The sequence below is a fragment of the Bos indicus genome, chromosome 25, assembly GCF_029378745.1.
Source record: "Bos indicus isolate NIAB-ARS_2022 breed Sahiwal x Tharparkar chromosome 25, NIAB-ARS_B.indTharparkar_mat_pri_1.0, whole genome shotgun sequence".
Taxonomy (NCBI): Eukaryota; Metazoa; Chordata; class Mammalia; order Artiodactyla; family Bovidae; genus Bos; species Bos indicus.
In genome coordinates, this window is record NC_091784.1 from 40611274 (window position 1) to 40635474 (window position 24201).

The 24201-nt window shown below is 57.3% G+C and overlaps 1 protein-coding gene across 1 annotated transcript in view; it reads right to left on the reverse strand.

Moving 5' to 3' along the window:
- SDK1 (sidekick cell adhesion molecule 1) overlaps positions 1–24201 on the reverse strand; it is a 745496-nt gene that overhangs the window by 69593 nt on the left and 651702 nt on the right. The window contains exons 23-28 of the mRNA XM_070780283.1: positions 18836–18945; positions 17780–17930; positions 16984–17221; positions 9669–9784; positions 8266–8455; positions 6325–6423 (exon numbers count right to left, since the gene is read on the reverse strand). Of these exons, the coding sequence (XP_070636384.1) occupies positions 6325–6423; positions 8266–8455; positions 9669–9784; positions 16984–17221; positions 17780–17930; positions 18836–18945 (904 nt within the window). The remainder of the gene's footprint in view (positions 1–6324; positions 6424–8265; positions 8456–9668; positions 9785–16983; positions 17222–17779; positions 17931–18835; positions 18946–24201) is intronic.

A 24201-nucleotide genomic window follows, 5' to 3' on the forward strand; every position in this document is an offset into this window, starting at 1 on the left:
AGAGGGTACGGCCACACGAGGAAGGAACGGGGATCTGGGTCCCTGGGCGGAGAGGAGAGGGCCGGGGGCAGCCGCGGTGGAAGGTCCCCGGGGGGAATTAAGAGGGGCACGACCACGTGCGGCCCATGGGGATGCAGGGGGAAAGCAGTGGGCTGCAGAAGCCCGAGCAGCTCGAAGTCACCCGGAAGATGAGGACACGTCACTCGTCTAGAAAACCAGGAGGGAAAGAGGCGCGCGCCACAGGCTGGAGGGTGGGTTCCGGGCCACCCGCGGGGGAGGCCAGGGCCGGGAGAGAGTCGGAGAAGGTGCAGCCAAGGACGGGGTGCCTTTGCAGGGGGTGGGAGGGGGGCATCTCGGTCAAAGGAGCTGACTGTGGAGAGACCCCAGAGCGACTCTGGAGAGTCGAGGGCGGACCTCCTGGGTGGTGGCGAGGCCTTCCCAGGACTGGGTGGTTCCTGGGTAGCAAATGGTGTCTGCTTGAGAGTTCCGTCCATTGTCTGTTTGGGGACCATCCTGGGCCCCGAGGCCAAGGCTGTGAGGAGGGCACAGGGCTGCTGACCCCCTTGCAGGCACTGTGGGTGGCGATGGTCCCTCAGCGCCCACTCCTGGCTCGGGAATCCACAGCGGCTGAATCTCCCAAGGGGGAGCGGGCAAGCATCAGCCTGGCCCAGACGCTGCCTGGGTCGCTGGTTTTACAGCTTCTCCGTGTGAGGCTGGGGGTCAGACAAACCCAACAGAGCAGCAAACCACGCGTTTGCTAACACAGATCCTATTCAGCTGAGCCCCTAATTCTCAGCAGAGTCCCGCACACCCTCGTGTAACAAGCTAAAGGTCAAGGTTCAGCCCCCATGGGCAGGCTGACTTCTAATTGCATGGAGGTGGGATCCGGTCTGTCTGGAGGGACAGACCCTCCCGGTCTGAGGAGCACACTCGTCACTCGGGCTTCGCAGCATCTGAGCGACTGTGGATTAGCTGCAAACGAGGGGGGACGGCCGCTCTCGGGTGGCTCCCACCGCACCCTCCAAGGAAGGCTCCAAACGCCTCGAGCTCTCCCGGTAAAATATTTACGCAAATAAGCAAGTGTTTCTCCCTGTAGACGCCTCCAGTATTTCACGCTGCTAATCTCTTTCGGAAATGAAAGAACATGTTTTGATACAGATTACAAAAGCTCTCGCCGCAGAGGTGTTTATATGCTCAGAAGGCCACGCCGCCGGAGTCGGGACGCCGACTCTAGGTCCCTGCACGTAAAGCGAGTCTCGCAAAAAGATGTTTTCCTTCCTCCCCCGTGAATGCCAATCTGAATCTTTAGAAACTGTTTTCCCGTCTTTCCGCAGCATCTACAATTTGCTGCACTGGTGGTAATAATATCCGGGTGACAGGTTACCCAGACAATGTTTGTTACAATTACCGCTACACGCCTCACAGCCCCAGAGGGCGTCGGGGGAGGTGGCGAGCTGTGTTATGCAGCCTCGGAGTCCCACCCCCTCCTGACCTGGGGTTTTGTGATTTTCAAGGACCCCTGGGGACTAGAGATCTACGGCCAGACTTCTCAGCACCCCCGGGGGCATCCCGTAACCTGGCGCAAAGGCGCCTCTCAGCAGGAACCTTCCGTTGTGGAGCCCCCAGGGCGATGGAGAACGAAGCCCCGCCACTCGTCCGTGATGGACACAGAGAAATGCCGAGTGCAGACACACAGCGATGCGGAGGAGACCTCTCTGGTCCGAGAGCAGGGAGGAGGCGCTGAAGGCCCACAGTGCCCAGCTGGCGCTGACCGGCACTGGCTGTTCTGGGTTTCCGGTGCCCTGCACGATACCCGGGAGGTCTGATCACCGGTCCCCCTGAGGTGGGCAGCCCTGGCCCAGAGGGACTACGTGACTCCTGGGAACGGAGCGAATGGGCTGCTGAGTTACCCTCCCCGCCCAGGCTGTACGCAATGCCTGAGGCTGGACCTCAGGCCGCCTTACTGAGAATCTGGGGAGAGGGATACAAAGGGGAGGGGAGGCCAGTCACTTTAGAGCAGGAACAGAGGGGCCCTGGTGGGCTCTGAACCCCGCCACCAGGGCCTGTCTGCACGCGACTTTCTTGACTTTGCTGCTGCTGTTGTTCAGCCACTCAGTCGTGTCCCACTCTTTGCGACTCCATGGACTGCAGCATGCCAGGCCTCCCTGTCCCTCACTGTCTCCCGGAGCTTGTCTGTTGAATTGGTGATGCCATCCAACCATCTCATCCTCTGCCGCCCTCTTCTCCTTTTGCCTTCAATCTTTCCCAGCCTCAAGGTCTTCCCGGTGAGTCATCAGGTACGGGAGCTTCAGCTTCACCACAGGTGTGTACCCATTCATGACAACTGGTCGTGTCTGCAAGGTTTTCACGTGTGCAGAGACATCTCCGGGCCGTGTGGATGCTTTTGCAACTTGTTTTTCCGCAACAGATGTTTGTGAGGCTTTTCCGTGGCACCTCCTGGAGCACGCGTTCGTTACTCTAACGGCCTCTGTAATTTCTCTGTGCAAATAGCCCCCAGTTTGCCTTCTCACCGCCTCACTGATGGACATCTGGGTTGTTTCTACTTGTTTCTTTTCTAAATTTCCTGTTATTTAAAGCAGTCTGCCGTGACTCTCTGTGCGTTTGGCCCTGTGAACAGCAGGGAGGGTTTCTCAGAGTTAAGGCCTTGGAGGGAGGCGGCTGGGTGGGGGTGCACCCGCCCTGGTCATCCCCTCTGCAGCTGCGCTTGCGCCCCAGGGAGAGCGTGTGAGGCTTCTCCCCGCGTCCTCACCTCTCCCGGGGACCATCAGACCTTCTGTGCTCCCAGGGAGAGGGCGTGAGGCTTCTCCCCACCTCCTCACCTCTCCCGGGGACCATCAGACCTTCTGTGCTCCCAGGGAGAGGGCGTGAGGCTTCTCCCTGCCTCCTCACCTCTCCCGGGGGCCATCAGACCTTCTGTGCTTCTAAGTCTGAGGACTGTGAAATGGTATCTAGATTATCTGCATTGTGGTCTGAATCATCATTCTACATGTTGCTTTCACGATCAGAAAAAGTTAAAGACCAGTAAAAGTAGGGCACATGATTCTAAAGTGAGCGCTGAGTTTCTGTGGACGGGGGACTCGTGTGGTGACTGTGGGCGCAGGAGCTTTGGGAGCCAAGAGGAGAGGAGACCGGCCCAGGTGGGGATGGGTGGGGAAGGGAGGCAGCAGGCAGAGGCGCCCTCTCATGTGGTTCTCAGAGGAGGAGTGGCACCTGGGGGTGACGGGGGTCTTTCCTGGCAGGGGACTCGGGAAGGGTCACCGCCAGCGCTGGCTGAGGCTGGAGCCCCGCCGGGGTTTCAGGGAAGTCCTAGGAGAGGCAGCTCAAAGTCACGGTCACAAAGCAGAGCACGTGTCTGTGTGGGCACAGGGAAGGGCAGGCCTTCCTCTGCCCACTCCGCGGAGCGCTGCTGTCAGAACCGGTTTGCATTGGCCCGGGAGGGCTGTGGAGAGCGCGGAGATGATCACAGACCCGGGACCACCGGGTCTCAGCAGAGGTGGTGTGTGTGTGTGGGGACCCCCTGGGGGCCGGGCGGGGGGACTTCACCTCTCTGCTCCGAACGTGCATCTTGTTTCGCAGCATGCTGGGGCTCCCCCGGGAGTGGGCGGTGATCAGACGGTTTGTCCTGCTGCTTCCATGACAGGCTGCCGAGAGGAGGGCAGCCCTGCCCGCGTGCGGGCTCCGGGCACCTCGAGAGCCTCGTCAGCTCCACAGACCACTCCCGCCCCGGGGCCTGAGAGCAGCTGCCCGGGGCCTCTCAGCGGCACAGGGTCTGAAATGCACACGGCAACAGAGGCTCCTCGATGATGGTTGTGGTTTTAGTGGCCAGAAAGTGCCGGTCCTTGGTCACCTGGCTCAGAAGCGCCGTCCTCACACATAGCAGCGGCTCCCGGGGCCGCAGAGGACAGGGCTGAGCTGTGCAGGTGGCGAGTGTGCCCCGGGCATGTCTTAATGAAGCCCGGGCTCGGCAAGTATCTGCCTCGCTGTTCGTCCTTTCACGGCTGCCGGTTATTATCCAGAAGACAAATCTGATCACATCCCTTAGCTGCTCAAGGTCCTTGGGGGACTCCCTTGGCACAGATTTTCAAACTTTTTTTTTTTTTTTTTAATGAAGTGAAACCCTTTTTCAAACAAAACCTTACAGTCTTCACCTGGAGAGCAGGTGTAAGTGGTACGTTTTACTGCATTAGGGTGTGATTGTCAAATTACCTGCAACCCGAGCAGACGTATTTGGGGTCTGCGGTGGGTGAGGAGGAGGAAGGACCGTATTTTTCAGGGCCAGCCTGGCCCCAGGAGACACACCGGGCCCTCAAAGGCCCAGGTGGGAAGGTCTGGGCCACTGGCCCCTCCTGCACACGATGCCTTCCCAGGGGTTCGCAGCCCGGCCGGCCCACACGCCCCAGGGATGATTATGCTCCTGCAGGCGGAAGGCAGCATTCGGTTCAAGACTCTGGAAACCACCCGTGTGACAGAGCAGACCCTCTGGGTCTTCCCGGGACAGCCCCCTCCCCGTGTCCTGTGCTGGGGCGCCTCTCTGAAGCACCCGGGAACAGTGTGTGCTGTCCCTCAGTTCTTCCACAGATGCTGAGACCCCCACCGCAGGGGAGGCAGTAAGCGCTGGATAACCGAATGACCTTGAGCACACAGCGCCCAGGTCTGCGGAGCCTGAGGAGTGCTGGGCTAACCCCTGTGACCCCGCCTGTCACCTTGCCGTCCACCAGCCACAGTACAGCGCATGCTGATCACACCCCCCACCAGACTGAAACCCACTGGGGAGTTGGGGCGTTTTGAGCACCAGCTGCCCTGACGCCTTGCGTGTCGCCTGGCAGTAAACGCTGCAGAGTTCGTGTCTGACTCTTTGCGACCCTGTGGACTGTAGCCCGCCAGGCTCTTCTGTCCATGGGCTTCTCCAGGAAAGAATACTGGAGTGGGTTGCCATTTCCTTCTCCAGGGGATCTTCCCAACCCAGGATTGAACCCGGGTCTCCGCAGATGCTTTATCCTCTTTATCCTCCACGGCCCGGTGTCAGGAGACTGGCTTTACTGCCTGCGGGTGAGCAGACCCAATGTTTTGTTTACCAACACCCATCCTCAAGCTCCAGGCTGAAAACACCGTCCAGCCCTGAGCCCCTGATCCAGGAGACGCTGCCCTGCAGGGCATTCTGCGGAACCTTCCCGCGTGGAGGGCTTCCCGGGTGGCTCAGTGGTAAAGAACCTGCTGCCCAAGCACGAGATGCAGGGCAAGCAGGTTCAGTCCCTGGGCTGGGAAGATCCCCTGGAGGAGGAAATGGCAACCCACGCCAGGAGTCTTGCCTGGATAATCCCACGGACAGAGGAGCCTGGTAGGCTACAGACACGAACGAGTGACGAGCACGCACGCACACCCCACAGTGAGACCACGCGGTTGTGTCACTGGTTCCTCCTCTTCGAGGACCTGCCCCGCCAGCGTCTTACTCACTCCTTACACCCCTCCCCCTCCCCTCCCTCTCTCTCATCTTCCCCTCTCCCCCCTCCCCTCCCCCCTCTCCCCTCCCCCTCCCCCCCCCCCTCTCCCCTCCCCCTCCCCTCCCCTCTCTCCCCTTCCCCCCACCTCTCCCCTCCCCGCTCTCCCCTCCCCCTCCCCTCCCTCATCTTCCCCTCTCTCCCCTCCCCTCTCCCCCTCTCTCCCCTCCTCCCTCTCCCCTCCCCCTCTGCATGAGGCCTGGCACATCAGAGGCTCCTGATTCGTCACAGTGAAAGAGTGAACAAATCAACGGACTGATGACCTTTAAAAATAAAACCTGCTGCCTTTGGGAAAACTGGGGCAAATTAAGACTCTTCATCAAAGTTATCAGAGCTGGCCCCCGGAATGCCAAGTTCAAAGCAAACCGCTTCCCTGGGACCCAAGCACGCAGTTCACTTGGGAAACTTCCTCAAAGGATTGGGTGCAGGGCCTGCAGCAGCAGAGAGACGCTTCTGGGACCTTGGAGCAAGGCCCGCATGGGAATCTTCTGTGAAAAGCCAGCCCGCTGTTTTCCAAACACACATCAAAATAACTGGGTTATTTCTGAGCAGAGGGAAGGTCAATTACAGATGGTACTGCCGTGAACCGTGAACAGAGAGATTCTGGGCGAACAGAATGTAAATTTCATTCTGCGAAGAACCCCTTAGAGCAGGAGACACAGGGCTGCGGTCTCTCAGCTCAGAAAACGCCAGGCTGCTGCAGATGGGATTTTTTTTCTCTAACCTTTTAGACATCTAATACAAATGGATGAAATCAATCTAATTGTCATTTCTCTCTGAGCTGTGGTCCCCGCCGCTCCCTTACCTAGAATAATGCCGTTGGGCTCCTCTGGAGGCTGCCACACGATCCGCACAGACGTGAGCCTCACCTCCGGGAACACGAGCCTCACGGGCGGGCCTGGGGCTGAAGGGGGGAAAAAAAAGACCCGAGAATCAGGCCCCACTGGGGATGTCACTCGGGTACACAGCGGGGTTTTGCAGGGTCCTGTGGGCTGGCCAAGGACAGTTATGACTGCTGACGACACTGCTCACGGGTGAATCACTCTGAGTTTTGGGAAGGTGACTTTTGCAGTGCTCATGAACTACGCTGGGAGTCCTGAGTGGTGCCAAAAGCTGGCCACTACAGTCGCTAAGTAGCATGGTAGAGGGTACATCAAGTCAGACTTCGCCAATCTGAGCTGACTCCTCTCCCAGTCTGGACGTCCACACAGCAGATGAAAGGTGAAGAAGGTGGCTGAGTGTCGCTCCCAACTTCCAGTGGAGGTTACAGTGATTGACCAAATAACACGGCTACAGCAGTGGCCTTTCAGACACACGAGCCCTCTCCTGCATCGTCCCAGAAAATCAAGAGGCGATGTCCACAGAGAGTGTCATAGTTCTTCTTCATGGTCTGGTGCACCAGTAATTCAAAAACTAGCTATGTATGCAGGCACCACTGAATAATAGGGTCGTAGACGCTGTAAAATATATTTACTTAAATGGACAACCTAGTAAACGTGTGGCCAGTGTGGGAACTTCTCATTGGAACTTAAGAGCTGACTCTTCCCAGGTAAGAGGCAACAGGCATGGAACAATCGATATAGAAATAAAATGACGTGCGTGACAGCCACTCCAGGGCTGTGAACTTTGCCTCGAGCTACTTAGCTGAGAACGGTATTTTAAATTATAAACTTGTGCTCTGACCCCTGCGTTTGGGTGAACTAAACTGAAGGAGACCACGGGCTCACACGCCAGGACCGACTCAAAACGGGAAACTCTGACATCTGGTCTGTCTTCCATGGCTTCTGCCCCTCACTGTCCCCAAGGGTGATCGCTTGCATCGCGATGAAATGAGGGGAAGGAGAAACAAGTTTATATCACGATTGTGGCCGAAAACAGACGGCGGTCCATGACTCCCCTGCCTGTGCGTTGGGAAGAATACCCTCCCCAGTTTGAGGAACCATTACTAAACACCCCTGTTACTGTTCATTTGGGTGGTCCTGGACACAACATACAGTTTTGCAAAGACATGGCCTTCAGGCCACAGGGTCCCTTTCAGACGCTGGCTGCCCTGAGACCAGCCCCTGAGGAAGAACGATGCTTGAGGCGCCCCCTCCTCTGACCCAGGCGAGGCCCAGCTCCCGGGCTGTCTCCCAGCAGACGGGGAGGAGGGTGTCATCTCAGCGGTTAGAGCACTTTCCAGGCTGATTTAATTCCTTCAGTAAAAGGGTGAAGAAAATCTCTGGTGCCTTACTTTCAGCTGAATCTGAGCCTGGGTTTTTTGGGGGGGAGAATATTTGCCACAGTCTGGTTAACAAAGATCATGTACAGGAACTAACCTTGGGTGGCTGACATCTGCTAAGTGGAGAAACATGGCTGAGAGTTTAGACAATCATCAAGAGGTATTTGTTTCTGGGGTTGGGAACCTGGGCACCTCAGCCCCTCAAACATGCCCTCTGAGGGGGCCACCCCAGGGAACCTAGGGCTTCTCAGCAGCTTTGTGCCAACGCCACCAGGAGCGGCCTGAGGCGTCCTGGCCTGGCCCATCCGGCCTTTCAGGCTCACCCCTAACCTGTAAACATTCACTCTGGCTGAAACTGGCCGTAGGGGCACTCTGTGGTCAGAAAACAGCTTTGCTTCATTTTCCTCTGCTGAACCGAGGGGAGAAGGAGTGTTCTGAAAATTAAGTTGAAGATGACCACCGTCCGAAGGGTATGGATGGGGACAGCAAACCTGGGGGGCGGGCGGAGGCATGGCCCCGACGTACCGTCGTCTTTGGTGCGTTCCAGGATGGGGGGCACGCTGGGGACCCCGTTCCCGATGCGGGTGAAGGCCAGCACCTGGAGCTCGTAGAGCACGAACTTGCCCAGGCCCGCCAGGAGCGCCGACTGCGTGTGGTTCCCGCGCACCACGTGGCTCCGGGGCTCGGGGTCCAGGTCTTTGGCCCGGAACAGGATCTGAGCGGCGACACACGAGGGTGGGGAGGGGAGGCAGTGTGTGAGGAGGGGCCTGGGGGGCTCAGGACCTGTCCTCCCCCAGGGCAGCTAGTTGAGGACGTGGGGATCTAATTCCTAACCGCTGGCACTTTTGGGGAAAGAGGGAAGTGCAGCAATTTCCTGGAGACTGGAAAGTGGCTGCAGCGATGACCCAGCCCTCGGCTGGCTGGGTGAGCCAGACGCTCCGCTGTAACTGACAGGATTTGAGGTCCCCGGCGGCAGCCCCTAAAACCAGGGCTCGACACAAACACAGAGACATCCCGCTTCTTTTAAAGGAGCCGGGGGCCACTCGGCTGCATGGCTGTTAGGAGGCGGGCCTCCTGCCTCGGAGGACCTGGGGACCCCTGAACCAAGACCCCACCCCGGGGCCGTTCACTGCCCTCACTGCAGCCGCAGCTGCGCTGAGACGGTCCCTCCATGGCCCGCCGGCTCCTCACTCCCAAAGCTCCCCCCGCCGGGAGCTGGCCCGCAGGAGCAGTGGCCGGAAGGCAGTGAAGGGCGGGGGTCGGGAGGGAGGGCTGTCCACAGCCAGGTGGGGCTGTGGGCGCTGCTCTCAGAGCTGGGCTGGGGGCGCTGCATCCAAACGGGCCAGAAGGGAGCTATCAGGATGCCCCGGGGTGGCGGTGGGGCGTGAGGATAGGAGGAAACAGAACGGGATGGAGAAGATGGACGGCCCAAGGAGAGGCCACAGCACATGACATGCGCGGCCTCATGGTCAAAACCAGGAAGGTCCGCCCTGCTGCTGGCGGAGCGGACGGCACAGAACAGGGGCTTTTTGAGGGCCTGGGTAAAAGCACACAGGGCTGGCCCAGAAAGGTCTCCCAGAGAAGCCGGGAGGTGCCAAGCCTCGACGCCAAGGCCAGCCCCCAGGACGGACACGGGTGGTGATGACACCTGCAGACACATGTGTAGGGGCCTCTGGACACGTCCTTGGCATTGTACAAAATCAGCCACCATCGACTAGAGGGAGCAACCGCCGTTCCGCCCATCTTAGGCTCAGAGCGCCTTGCGTGGGCCTGCGTGACGAGGGTGGAGTGACCCTCACCCCAGACGGTGACGAGGGAGATGAGAGGAGGAGGGTGAAGTCCAGGAAACAGGCCAGAGCCAGCGATGCACAGGCCATGCTAGCTCGCCGACCGGGGAGGCAGGCGGGGAAGGTCACCCGAGCACGTACCTTGTAGCCCAGGATGAGCCCGTTTTGGTCTGGTTCGGGGACCGAGGCCCACGTCAGTAAGATCTGGGTGGAGCTGACGGCCTCGGCTGACACGTTTTCAGGGGCGGCTGAAGGAACTGCAAGGAATGAGTTAAAGAGATTGGCTCCGGAAGTCTAAAGGCTTCTACAAATAAAGGTCTAATTTTTACCCTTCTAATCAAGTTGTCCTTGAAATAGCAATGCACTCTGAGCGTTTTTGCAGTGATCAGATTAAACCTGCAGGGGTATCATGGAAATGTAAATCTCCTTAATATTAGCAACAAATTCCATAAATCCCGGGTATTTAGGAGCTCCATGTTACCCGAGTCCACCCAGAGAGAAAATAAGCTTGTCTGATTCTTATATTAACTGGTGAGAACTGTGGCTTTTATCTCAGACGGAATCCTCACTTTCAGACACAGTTCATGGACCTCTCTAAACGCGGACTTTGTGGGGGACAGGCAGGCGGAGGGGGAGGTGGGGAGGTTATGATCTGTGCCCGGGGTGGGGGCAGGGGAGCCTTACATGGTGCACCTCTCTGTGGGGAGGGGGTGACAGGAACGACCAAAGCGAGTGTCAGCACCCCCAGCACCTCCTCGGTCGAAAAGGAGAACACGTCAAGTTCACGAAACTCACGGGCACAGAACACGTGATGGGGCTGTGACACCTTCTCAGTGACCACCCCCAGGACCAGCCTGCCGACTGGTTCACTCGTCCACCCGTCCATCCATTCACTCATGCATCCATGTACTCCTTCATGCGTCCACCCCCTCGCTCATTCACTCACTCACTCGTTCACTCACTCACTCACTCATTCATTCACTCACTCAATCGCTCATTCACTCGTTCACTCACTCACTCGCTCATTCGCTCATTCACTCATTCGTTCATTCACTCGTTCACTCACTCACTCATTCGTTCACTCACTCACTCGTTCACTCGCTCATTCACTCATTCATTCGTTCACTCACTCACTCACTCACTCATTTGTTCCCTTCCTCACTCACTCACTCACTCATTCGTTCACTCACTCACTCGTTCACTCGCTCATTCACTCATTCATTCGTTCACTCACTCACTCACTCACTCATTTGTTCCCTTCCTCACTCACTCACTCACTCACTCATTTGTTCCCTTCCTCACTCACTCACTCACTCACTCATTTGTCCCCTTCCACACTCACTCACTCACTCATTTGTTCCCTTCCACACTCACTCACTCACTCATTTGTTCCCTTCCACACTCACTCACTCACTCACTCATTTGTCCCCTTCCACACTCACTCACTCACTCATTTGTTCTCTTCCACACTCACTCATTCACTCCCTCATACATGAGCACTTCCTTCTTTCTGCTCAGCCATTGTGAAGGCTCCTCTGGTAGTCAGTCTGAAGACAGAAAGTAACGTATTTTTGCACGACGACACTGCTCCCCAACTCTGCTTCCTAGAGCTTCTGTACCAAAGCGATGTGGTCTTTGCTGTGGGTTGAATTGTGCCCCTTCAAGCTCCCATGCTGAGTCCTGACCCTCTGGGCCCAGAATGTGACCTTATTGGGAAATATGGTCCCTGGGATGTAATGGGTCAGATGAGGTCACATGGGGGTGAGGTGGTCTCTATTCCAGCAGGACTGGCATCCCTGTGAGAAGAGATGGATGTGCACGTGGGGAGACACCCAACCCCTGGCAGGACTGGGTTTGTACTGCCACAGCCGAGGAGCTTCCAGAAGCTGGGAGGGGGAAGGACCGCCCCTCCTGGCACCTCCAGAGGGAGCTCAGCTCTGCTCACATCCCTTTCTCCACCTTCTGGCCTTCAGAGCCTCGAGAGAATACATTTCTGCTGTTTGAAGCCACCACTCTGGGGCACGTGATTACAGCAGCCCCAGGAAACAAGGGGCTGCTGTAATGAAGTCTTTAAGAAAAAAATGACAGGACTCCTGCAGGCCCTGGAGGAGATGCTCTCCGTTGTTGGCCAGCTGGTCCCAGGTGCTCCGCAAGCGGCAGGTTTGGGATGGAGGCGGAGGGGCCAAAGCGGGCCCAGTGGCAGGCCGGGCCTCGCACTGGGCCTGGAAGCACGGCTTTCCTGGCCTGACTGCCTGGGAGGCGGGAAACCCCCAGCCCTTGCCCACTTGCGAGGCTGACTGACGGGCCTCGGAGCCTGACTGACGAGGCTGACTGACGGGCCTCGGAGCCTGACTGACGAGGCTGACTGACGGGCCTTGGAGCCTGACTGACAAGGCTGACTGACAGGCCTCAGAGCCTGACTGAAGAGGGGCTGACTGACGGGCCTCGGAGCCTAACCGACGAGGCTGACTGACGGGCCTCGGAGCCTGACTGATGAGGCTGACTGATGAGGCTGACTGACAGGCCTCGGAGCCTGACTGACGAGGGCTGACTGACGGGCCTCGGAGCCTGACTGACGAGGCTGACTGACGGGCCTCGGAGCCTGACTGACGAGGCTGACTGACGGGCCTCGGAGCCTGACTGACGAGGCTGACTGATGGGCCTCGGAGCCTGACTGACGAGGCTGACTGACGGGTCTCAGAGCCTGACTGACAAGGGGCTGACTGACGGGCCTTGGAGCCTGACTGACGAGGCTGACTGACAGGCCTCAGAGCCTGACTGAAGAGGGGCTGACTGACGGGCCTCGGAGCCTAACCGACGAGGCTGACTGACGGGCCTCGGAGCCTGACTGATGAGGCTGGCTGATGAGGCTGACTGACAGGCCTCGGAGCCTGACTGACGAGGGCTGACTGACGGGCCTCGGAGCCTGACTGACGAGGCTGACTGACGGGCCTCGGAGCCTGACTGACGAGGCTGACTGACGGGCCTCGGAGCCTGACTGATGAGGCTGACTGACGGGCCTCAGAGCCTGACTGAAGAGGGGCTGACTGATGGGCCTCGGAGCCTGACTGATGAGGCTGACTGACGGGCCTCAGAGCCTGACTGATGAGGGGCTGACTGACGGGCCTCGGAGCCTGACTGATGAGGCTGACTGACGGGCCTCGGAGCCTGACTGACGAGGCTGACTGATGGGCCTCAGAGCCTGACTGATGAGGGGCTGACTGACGGGCCTCGGAGCCTGACTGACGAGGCTGACTGACGGGCCTCGGAGCCTGACTGACAAGGCTGACTGACGGGCCTCAGAGCCTGACTGACGAGGCTGACTGACGGGCCTCAGAGCCTGACTGATGAGGGGCTGACTGACGGGCCTCGGAGCCTGACTGACGAGGCTGACTGACGGGCCTCAGAGCCTGACTGACGAGGGGCTGACTGACAAGGCTGACTGATGGGCCCTGGAGCCTGACTGATGAGGGGCTGGCTGACAAGGCTGACTGATGGGCCTTGGAGCCTGACTGACGAGGCTGACTGATGGGCCTCAGAGCGCAGGCGTGAACCAGCTGCCACGTGGGTTGGCCAACGCCCCCACAACACACACACACCGCTGTTGGAGCCTGTCTGTTCCGAGCACGGGGTCCTCCTTCCTGACAGTTCTGGAGAGAAGACGCTGGCCAGCTTACCTGGTCGATTAACTTTTTCTTCCCAACTACGTCAGTAGAGGGTCATTCATTCCATCATTCAGTCATTCAACAAAACACTATAATTCACTTGAGCAGATTTGTGTCACAGGGAGAGAATCTTCCTGGCTTCCAGTGAACTCAGCCCCCTGAAGGGAGCAGGCCGGCCGCACACACCACTCCGAGTCCCCCACCTTCTTCAGGGGCTCCCACGGTGCCACTTGTGTCCTCTGCCCATCAGGGGCTCCCCCTCGGTGTTGTAACTGCCAAGGCAGTTACCAGGACATTGCTGACACATATGCTTATTTAATTAAAAAAAAACAACTGAGCGAGAAGCTGGCACCTTGCGTCAGTTGTGAATTAAAGGTGTCACTTATCATTCAAAGAGAAGGTAAACCTACAATTTTCCGATTTCATTTTCCACTTTATTTAGAGCCAGGTGAGAGGAGCAAGTATACTGCACCCAGACACTAGTGTTAAGTTCTAAATTTCCATCTCTCTGCAGAGAGAGAGGCCATCGTCATAGCAACGCAAACTGGACACCTCTCAATCCTTAATTGTCTCCTGCGGTTCACCTTGGAGACCATAGTGCCCAGTTCTTATGTAGACCTACATGTAACAGATGACTTCCTAAGACGTGCTAACATGTGCCTCCACACACTGGCAGGCCATCCGTGTCCCCAGAGAGTAAGGGCAACTGGGCAATTGTGGCAGCTCAGCCTTGGTGCCCAGAATGCAGCTGGGTTCCCAACAAGGAGACAGGCTGAGCAAATGGTAGTGTTCACGATGAAAATTTCAGCCCATTTGAGTCTTACCAGGGAAAACTGCCATTTAGTTACAAAATATTTATGTTCTTAAGATTTTGGGAAAAAACCTTGCACATTACATAAGTTGAGGGAGATTCAACTCCTTTCCAACCTGGTATCTTGAATTTTGAGACAATCCTAGAAACTCCCCTTTCATTAAAAAGAGTACCATTTAAAATGCATTTCCTTCTTTTCTTCTCTCTCCTCTGCAGGGCTTCCCTCTTAGCACCAGCTGTGCCTCATGTAGTGTCTTTGATTTTAAGGGCCTCATTTACCCATATGATATATCATAAGATGTCATGAAACCAGCTCAAGTGCCCGTCAAAACCGGACACTTCATGTAAATGTGGCTTGAGTAGTTCTGCGTGGTGCTTCCACGGCTGGCTTTCAGCATGTCTGTGCACAGAGCTTCTTAAAGCATGGACATACAGCTATTGTCACGGAGGTGCTGCGTGTTCCAGAAGGGACCTGCAGGCTTCCTCTCCTCCCAGCTCCCTCCGACCCCATCTGACTCCATCAGCAGCTGTGACTCTCCACCAGCGTGCCCTGGAGACCCTTTCACCCTCTTCATCAGATGCCGTGATGACCTCTGACCTCTGACCACTGTTTTTTTTGTTGTTGTTCAGTTGCTAAGTCGTGTCTGACTCTCTGTGACCCCATGGACTGCAGCACGCCAGGCTCCCTGTCCTCCACTATCTCCTGGAGTTTGCTCAAACTCATGTCCATGGAGCTGGTGATACCATCCAACCATCTCATCCTCTGTCTGACCACTGGAAGGATGGCTGGAAAGATTTTTACAAAAAGATACTCTCAAGACAGTCATTTTGCCATTGGTCATCTTTGTTGAGTGTTCTTTAAAGACTTATCCCAAAATATTATTTTCCATTTAAAAATTCACTTTTTTCACCTTCACATGATATTTCATTGTTTTCTGAACAAAAGGCTGTGGCTAAGTGCAGAGCTTGAGGTTGAGTTACTTTCTTTCAGTTCCTTCAAGATTATTATTCCATTGTCTTCTGCCTGCTGTTGTTCTTGAGAAGTTGGTTTCAAACGATCTTTGGAGGTGAGATGCCCTGGGTCCAAATGTTTTTAAGATTTTCTCTTTGGCTCTGGTATTTTGCAGTTGTAGGGCAGTGCAATTTGGTGCCGATTTATTTGTATTTTTCGTGTTCAGGAGTCTTCAGTCTGATACACAGTGTCTTACCTCAGCTCTGTAATTTCTGAGCCATAATCCCTGTGTGTTTCCTCGTTGCCCTGCCCCGCATCCTTTCGGAATCTTACTGAATGTATGTTGGACCTTCTCAGTCTGGTCTTTGTCTGTTAACTTCTCTGTCATACTTTCAGTGTCAATGTCTCTGTGCTGTATTTGAGATTTTCACTCATTTTCAGCTTCCAGATTGGCAATTTTCTCTTTCGCAGTGTCTAACCTACTTATTACCTCAGTCATAGTGTTTTACTCAATGATTGTGTTTTATTTTATTTCTCCCTAAGAAAAACTGTTTTAAATGGTATTTTAATCTCTACTTAGAGTTTTAATGCTTTCTTTTAATAATGAAAGACTTTAATATTTATTTCTAGCTTTAGAATCAACGTTACGTAAACAAGTCAACGTTAGATATTATTTGTGTTTAACACTGTGTAAGATTAAGGTATACACCTAAGACACGAAGAAGACAGGACTTCCCCGGGCTCAGGAAGCCTCTGGGGAAATAGCTCAGTCCTGATGCAGCTAGTTTCCTGTCTCAGACTTCCCACCTTCATCTCAGCCTTCTTGGGTGGAGGTCAGGAAGGTATTCTGAGTGTGACATCTAACCCAAGACTTCCCACCTTCGTCTCAGCCTTCTTGGGTGGAGGTCAGGAAGGTATTCAGAGCATGACATCTAACCCAAGACTTCCCACCTTGGTCTCAGCCCTCTTGGGTGGAGGTCAGGAAGGTATTCAGAGCGTGACATCTAACCCAAGACTTCCCACCTTCGTCTCAGCCCTCTTGGGTGGAGGTCAGGAAGGTATTCAGAGCCCGACTTCTAACCCAAGACTTCCCACCTTGGTCTCAGCCCTCTTGGGTGGAGGTCAGGAAGGTATTCAGAGCCCGACTTCTAACAGCCCACGTGGTCTAGGGTAAGCAGTTCCCTGATACATCAAGTGCTGAGCAACCTGGGTAGGGGTGAGCTGAAGAGCAGAGATGGTCTTTCTTTTCAGGAGAAATCCTCACTATTTCAGACCTTCGGAAAGAGCTGGTTTGTGTGTCTTTAAAGAGTGTCAGCAACACTCTTTTCTGTGTTTCTACAAGCTCAAACCAGGCCAGCAAGGGTGCTGCAAACTGCTGTTGACCAGTCTGGCCATGGAACCTAGAAGATAAGCATTCTGCCGAGTGACCTCTGGAAGCTCTCCTCCCTTCCTGGCAGTAAGCAAAGGGTTGTGAGCTGTCTCCAGGTAGGTGTCAAGAGGCAGAGGCGCCCACCCTTTGCTCATCTCTCCCCTCTGGCCACTGTGTGAGACGGCAGCTAGTCTACAGGACGGCAGAGCCTGGGTCCTCAAATCACCCCATGGAGTCACTAACAGGAACACCCATCTTACGCTGTAAAGAGAAACTCCCATTGTGCGAAAGCAACAGACTTTGAGGGTCTATTTCCTGGGGCAGAGGAAAGTGTCTCAGCACACCACACGCACAACTGTCGGGAGGAATTCCTGAATACCGTTCGTCAAAAAGATCCCGTCAGTCTCCGTACGCTCCTACTTCCGAGCACTGGTGGTGAAATCATCCCTAGTTAAAAACAACAACGCAAGTCCAGCCCCTGGGAGAATCCATCATCAAATGCAAAGCAGTGTCACGGGCTCTGAGGCAGGTTGACCTAATTACTCAGGAAAGACACAGTAGGGGGTGTGGGGTGGGTAAGGATGAGCCAGTGAGATACCACCGAGCCTGGGCCCACTCCTCCTCCAGGAGACACGGGAGGGCCCGGAGCCCCGACTCACCCGACTCCCGGGTCCGGCCCCGCACGGCCGCACTCCAGGGCCCGGCACCGATGGCATTGAAGGCCTGCATCTGCAGCTCGTACTCGGTCCACTCCTCCAGCCCCTCGACCGTGAACTCCCGCTCCAGCCGATCACTGATGACTTGGGTCAGCACCGCAGAGGGCAGGTCCAGGCGCCAGTACTTAATCCTGTAGCCCACGGACTCGGGGTTCCCGTTGTACTGAGAGTCTGGCAGTGGCTGGAAGCAGACAACAGTCTGTGGTGGGCCCCCGTCTCGGAACCACCCCCCATGAGGGTCCCCAAGCACCAGCCTGTCTCATGGGGCTGAGTGCATGGAACAGCTACTCTGGGGTGAATATTCTTGGACTTTTTCTTTTTAACTTTTCCCTGGACCTTTTCTTCTGTTAATTACAGGAAGCCTTGTCAGTAACTTTAGCTGAACTTAATTTCTTTTAATATATTGTGGCTTAATTTTGTGAGCAAATGTTCTGATTCAATATCAAGCTGGCTCTCTTACAAATACTTCAGACCCCTTCCGTGTCGACCGAGCTTAAGGACTTATAGGTCGAGCCTGTGGGATGGTTGACTTTCTTCCCTGAAGAATATGTCTTGGTTCCAAGAAGCCAGTGGGTAACGCTACTAATTAATAAGACAGCTGGGGATGGTTTGAGATCCAACACTAATTATAGGGTGCGCTACTTCTTGGTTTAATGATGAGATTAGCTTTGACCTGGACAAAGGCAGGAGGAAGCGATGACTAGGCTCCGGGCTCCCCCCAGCACCGCCCCCGACTCACCACCCAGCGGAGCCGCAGGCTAGTCTCGCTGGCAGTACGGACAGTGATGCTGGTGGGGGCCACATCCGGGGGGGCCTGCAGCGTCTGGATGACCCGGGAGGACTGGCTGAAGGGGCCGGCGCCGACGACGTTCGCCTGCCTCATGCGGAACCTGCGGGGAGGGGACGCGGGAAAATGGGAGGAAACAAGGCCCCGCGCCAGTTTCACATGGCACATCACGGGCCTCGGCAGCTCACTTTACGCTGAATGTTTCCCCCTAAAAACGAGTGAATCTTGATTCATCTGCTCTAAACTAGGAAGGATGTTAAAATGAGCGTAGGTTCAATAGCACCTCTCATTAGGTTTTTTTAAAAAAAAAACAAAACCCCTCACTTTGGTATTATATTGAAACGGTGTTCTTCACAAAGATATAATTTCCCCTTTTACTCCCTGAATTAGTCATTCTCAGTCTTCTGTTCCCCGGTCACATGAAGTGCATCCATCCTGGCAGAACAGTGAGGCTATCACACCCAGCATCCGAGATAACTGGAAATCCTTTCTCTCTCCTCAATCTTACGGGAAGTCATGGCATCTCAAGCAGCCGCCGACACTCTGTCCTTTGTTTGGGCCAAGGATTTACTGCCTGGATAAGTTTCAGGGTCAAGAGGCAAAGGTTAAATGGCACGTTAAGTGCTTGATTAGTGAAACCCACGCCTCCGGGACCCAGGGAGGGTGAGGCAGGTGTCTCAAGGACGTCTGCTCTTCACACACACAGCACCCTAACAGCCCCAGAGGTGGGGTTCTGTGGAAAAAAGAAAAAAAAAGACCTACATCTCCAACCACGTGGGTCTTGGCTACGGAGCCTGATACACCAGCCATGCCTGCTGGCCAGCGAAGCTGGTGGAAGGGATGCTGCTGGCCTGGCAGCAGGGACAGTCTCTCTGGGAACGACACTCAACAGCATCTCGTGCCCGGAAAAGCTCAGTTTACTGCTACGGCGGCTGGAAGCATCTCGCTCGCACGCGTGCAGCTGGGTTTCACCACTGAGGACAGAGGGCCCTGGTGGGCGGCTCTCACCGGTAGTGAGTGTAGGGCGTGAGGTCCGGGATCTCCAGCATCTGGGCATCCGGCTCGTTCTCCTCCTCGCAGAGGGTGACCCACTCCTCCTCGTCCCCGATGGCTCCAACCTGCAGGATGGAGGGCCTGGGACCCGCTGGACCATTTGGGGCTGAGCCCACTGGCCAACCTCTCACGCAGGGGGCATTCAGTCCCGTGAGCGCACACCCCCGACCCCCCGACCTGCGCCTCTGAGCAGGGACCCCTCTGTCCCCACCACTGGGTCTGGGGGTTGCAGTCACCAGCTCTCGGTCAGGGCCTGGGCACACCTGGCCCCGAGGACTCAGACCAAGAGCTTGGGACAGGACCTGCCTTCAGGTCCCCTGTGGACAGGGGACCAGCTGGCAGAGAAGACCTGCCCAGCCCCACGGGGCCCGAGTGGCTGGGTGTCCCCAGAGAGGGTCCAGAGCTGTTTCCCCTGCCTCGCCTCCTGCTTCCACCCTGACCCCTTCTGCCCGAATGCACGCCGAAGACGCCACCACTGGCTGGGCCTCTGGAGGTCCCTGTGCAGGGGACCCGGCTGCTGCCCTGGGAACGAGCTGAGGTGGTAAAACCCGCCTTGGAGCACAGCTGACCCAACACCTTCTGTCCTGAAGCCCGCCTGTCCCTTGTCCTGCGCGATGCTCTGCTGCTGCTTTTAGTCCCTGTCCGTGAGCTCCCATCCGGTCAGCTGCCCAGGTGGTGCTCTCAGCCCTTCCAGGACCACCCGGCCTGACCCCGAGCCACACCTCTCCCGGTGCCCGTCCTCGTTCGAGCGGCTTCTAGTCCTGCCCGAGCCAGTCTGACCGCCCTGCTTGTGCTGCCTGCCCTGTGGACCAGTGGACCTGACCCCACAAGACAGCAACAGTGCGGGTGGGGGGCACTGGTCACCAGCTGCCAGGGAAGCCCCCCGCGTTCTCTGCAGGTCCCTGCACCCCGTCCAGGCAGGTGCTGGGCCTGTGCAGGCCTGGGGGGTCGGGGGCCCGGGGACACCTGCAGACGGAAGGCTGTGGGCATGGAGAGCCTCAGGCCAAGTAGGCGGTGCCGAGTTGGGCTGGCCAGGGCCCCGTGCAGGCGACACCCCACAGACGGCTTCAGGGACAGCACAGGAAACGCGCTCGCAACATCTGCAGAGAAACCAAGCTGGCAGGCGGTCACGGGGGCGTGGCATGAGGATTTAGAAGGACCTTGGTGGACTGGAGCATGCAAGACCAGAAGGGGACAGCAAACATGGGTCCGGGCGGTGCGAGTCCCAGAGAAACGAAACACAAAACTCTAACCCTCTCCATTCACAGCATGAAAGCGGCTCAGCAGGTCCTCCAGCAAACCCAGAACCACCACGCGACCCAGCAACCTCACTTCTGGGTCTACACCCCAAAGAAGCGCAAGCTGGCTCTCCAACCTTTGCGCGCACACGTTCACAGACGCTCTGCTCACAACAGCCCGGCGGGGAGCACGCAAGTGCCCGTCGATGGTCGACAGGGAAACAGTGGTGCAGCCCTAGGACGGACGCTGCCCGGCCACGCAACGGGCGGAGCGCTGACCCATGCCGCACTGCAGGCGGGCCTTGAAGGCGTGATGCCGAGAGCAACCAGACCCGGAGGCCCCACGCCGCGTGATCCCATCTCATAAAATACCCAGGACAGGTGGACCCGCAGGAGCAGAAAGCAGACGGCTGGGCGCCAGGGCGGGGGAGGTGGGTGCGGCATTGCCTCGGGAGCCTTGAAACATCTCGGCCCAGGTGGGGGTGGAGGCCGGAGTGGAGGCACCAATCCGTGAACCGTACACTTCGACGTGGTCAACTTTATGTTCGCCACAAATTTCACCTCAATGAGAAAACATCAAAAGTGCAAAAGGCGGTGACCAGCCAAGAACATGGTGGGGAAAAGATCCGGATGTCAGAGCGGGTACTGAGCTCAGGGGGCAGCGAAGCGGCGAGCGGCTGGGGGGCAGGGACGTCGGGAGGAGGGCGGCCGGGGTCCAGGGCCTGGCACTCAGGGGCCCAGGTCTCCCCGGCCTTAGCCTGTGACCCCATAGGAGGTGCTGCGGTTTGGCTGTGGGGCTTTAGTTCTGAAGAGTGTCGGGCTGGGGTATCCAAGTCACACTTCCCCTCCTGTCTACCGCTCTTTTTAAAAAGACCTGGATTTGAATGGAGGCCACATCATCGGGGCTCAGGTGGGTGCTTCACGGCCACGTGGACCCGTCGGCCATTCTCCCCATGAGCCCATCTGTTGTGACTCGAGAGCATCACACAGTCTCAACACCCGAACCTCCCCAAAACACGTCCGCTCTCTGCTCTTCTCCACAAAGCCAGCGACGTCCTTAGAATCTGGACTGAAACCGGGCCTTCGAGATGAAGTCCTTGGAATCTGGACCGAAACCAGGCCATAGGGACACCTCCGTGAACAGGACCACGCCGCCCCCAAAACTGGCCACAGAAGGCGACGCCCTAATTCCATGCCCTCCGGCACCTTCCGCGAGCCCGATGCAGGGCTGGTCACGCCCAGGCTCGCTCAGACACGTGCCCGGCAAAAGTTCCCAGTGCTTGCGGGTGAGGGAGCGGCGGGTGGTACGGGGCTCGGGGAGAGCACCCGAGGGGCAGTCTGGAGCCCAGAGAGGCAGGGGGCTGTGAGCAGATGGCTGCGTCGGGCGTGACGCTGGTCAGAAGGGTGACGCACGGGACCTCCAGGCCTGCGATTTCTGCAGCTTTGCACCTCAGTTGACAGCGTCTGGGCCGGACCCTGACGAGCGAGTCAGACGCCATCAGCAGCCTTCAGACAGAGGGGCCTCGGGCGGTGCTCACTCACAGGCCCTGGCCTGCCTCCCGCTCGGGGAACGCGGCGTTCCCCGGCCACAGGTGTGGGCATGGCCGGCCCCGCAGCGGAGCCTCAAAGCTGCAGCAGAAGCCACCTGCCGCACAGTCCGTGTCCTCACTGTCCGCCCACCCTGTCCAGCCCCCCGCAGCGGAGCGTGCCCCACCCCCACCCGCCACCGCCTCCTTCCCGAGGCGCCTTCCCCGCTTGTTGTCCCTCGTCCCACGAGCCCCTGAGGGGGGTTCGGGGTCTGGCTCACCACCAAAGCCCCAACACCCCCACCGGGGTCCAGCCCAAACTCAGGGCCCGACTGGTTGGCTTATTAACATACGGATGAATGTGTTAATACAAACACATGTGCACGATTTCAAAATCAGCGTTGAGACGGGCTGCCTAGCGCTGAGCTCCAAAAGTAACGATCGGAGAACGTAACTGGCTCCAGACCTCAGGGGTGGGGGGTCGAGATTCCGAAACAAGCGGTTTACACGTGGAGTAAAGAGAGGGGGCACTTCTCTGCCAGGAGCCAAGGCCTGTGTTTCCTGCTGGGCTCCTCAGGCTCTCCGCTTAGATTCCAAGACCGTCAGGAAGGAGCGTTCTAGAAGCAACCAGCGCTCACTAATGATAGATAAAACAATCAGAGCTCAACGGGGAACTGGGGTTTTGACAATTTTTTTTTTTTTTTTTGCTTCTTTTTCTTTTAAAGCTAACAAACAGCACTTTGCAATACTTAGGACGAGAGCAGAGATGCCATACATCTCAAATGCTGCTCAGCGGGGGGCAGCCGTGAGCATCCACAGGGAGCCCTGCGTCCTGTGCTGCAGCCCCAGGAGTCGTGGCCTCCTGCATCCTCTGGGTAGGGCTCTGGGCTGCTGTCCCCAACCCCGGCAGGCACTTGGCACCCACGACCCCGGAGGCGGGGCTCCTTCAGACCCGCCTGCCCTTTGAATGCCTGGGGTCCCAGACCCTCCACCCCTGCTGAGTGGGTTTTTCATCAGGGTTGCCAAGTTGCCTGCCCTGGGAAGCCCCTGCCTCTGAGAAGTCAGGTGGAAACCAGCCCGCCGGGCAGAACCTCTGGTGTCCCCGCCACCCGCGGCCCTGATGAGCTCAGCATCCCAGGGGCCGGGGATCAATGGCCACTCAGAGGAGAGGCATTAACCTCATCCACAAGGGGACGGCGAGTGGAGAGGGGGCACGTGGAGCTGAGCTGTGGGCAGGGAGGGGAGAGGAGGAGGGGACCCTGTTCTTTTGCAGAGTGGAGGAGAGAGAAAGCTCCAGAATCCATGCCATGGAAGCCTGCTGAGCTGAACCCCGGAGTCAGCAGGAAAACCTGCCTGTCCAGCAGCCTGTGGTCTGAGCGGCGTCCCCACACCCAGCTGCCCAGAGGGGCAGCTGGGGGCATGGAGGAGGTGGGGTCAGATGGGCCGCCCCGCTGCAGCACGACCAGGGCGGGACTCAGACCTGGAAGGGACTCAAGGCCAGTTCCCGAAGCGTCTGGGCAGCCTGCGACCCTAATGAGCTCCCCCGCCCACCCCGCACTGCCTGACACCAGCTTGTGCCGAGGTTCCTGCTGGGAAGCAGCCCTAGGCTGGCTTCCTCCTGACAGTTGGTGATTCATTTACTTTTTAGCTATTTCATATTCTTTCTGTCTTCAGAAGCAGGAGGATTGTGATGTGACCGTTCCAGAGGCTCAGGGCTTTGTCCCCAGCCCCCGCACCAGTGAACAGCCCTGGCGACCGCAGATTCCAGCCCGGCTCACTGCCCTGGTCCCATGGATGGCCCAGGGCCTTCTCCGCTGCCCAGCCTCCCTTCTCTTACTTCCCCCGGGTGCTGGAGTTTCTACCACTTTATTCACACTCCCTCTGAAATATCCTCCTAGGAACCAGTTTTCCATAAAGTCCCCCCGTCCCAAGAAGAGGCTTCTCCTGGAAGCCACTCTGGACCCAGGACTGTCCCTGCACTGGGGGCCCCTGGGGGCCTGCCTTCCTTGAGTCTGTAGACCCACTGTGTGTGGCCTGAGCCCCCCACCCAAGAGCTGCTCTACGACTCGGGGTGGGGAGGGAGGTGTGGGACCAGCTTCAGCCCTTTCCTCTGCGTCTCCCTGGAGCTACCAAGGGAGCCGGGCACCCAGCTCCCACTCAGCCCTCACGTGAAGCTGGCTTCCCACCGTCCTCCACGAGCGTTGGGGGGATGGTTCTGTGTCCGTCGCTTCTCTCACTTACACACCCCCTCTCTAGGGCAAACAGGACTGCCCGCATCTCCATGCACCCTGCGCGGTGTCGTACCACTTGCTAAGACCCCGAGATGCCGGCGAGGGTTGGGCGCCATCACTGATGAAGTGCGGTGGGGTGGGAGTCTGAGGGGCTGGGAAAGGGGTAGGAACCCGAGAAGCCGCGCCTCCTGCTCATGTGATGCGGGAACCTGGCCTTGGAGTGGCGACCACAGGACAGCCCCGAAGGCCCACCGGGAGACGCTGACAGGGGAAGCATGCAAAGTGCTGGGACACCCTGGCTCGAGCTCAGAGACCGGGAAACTCAG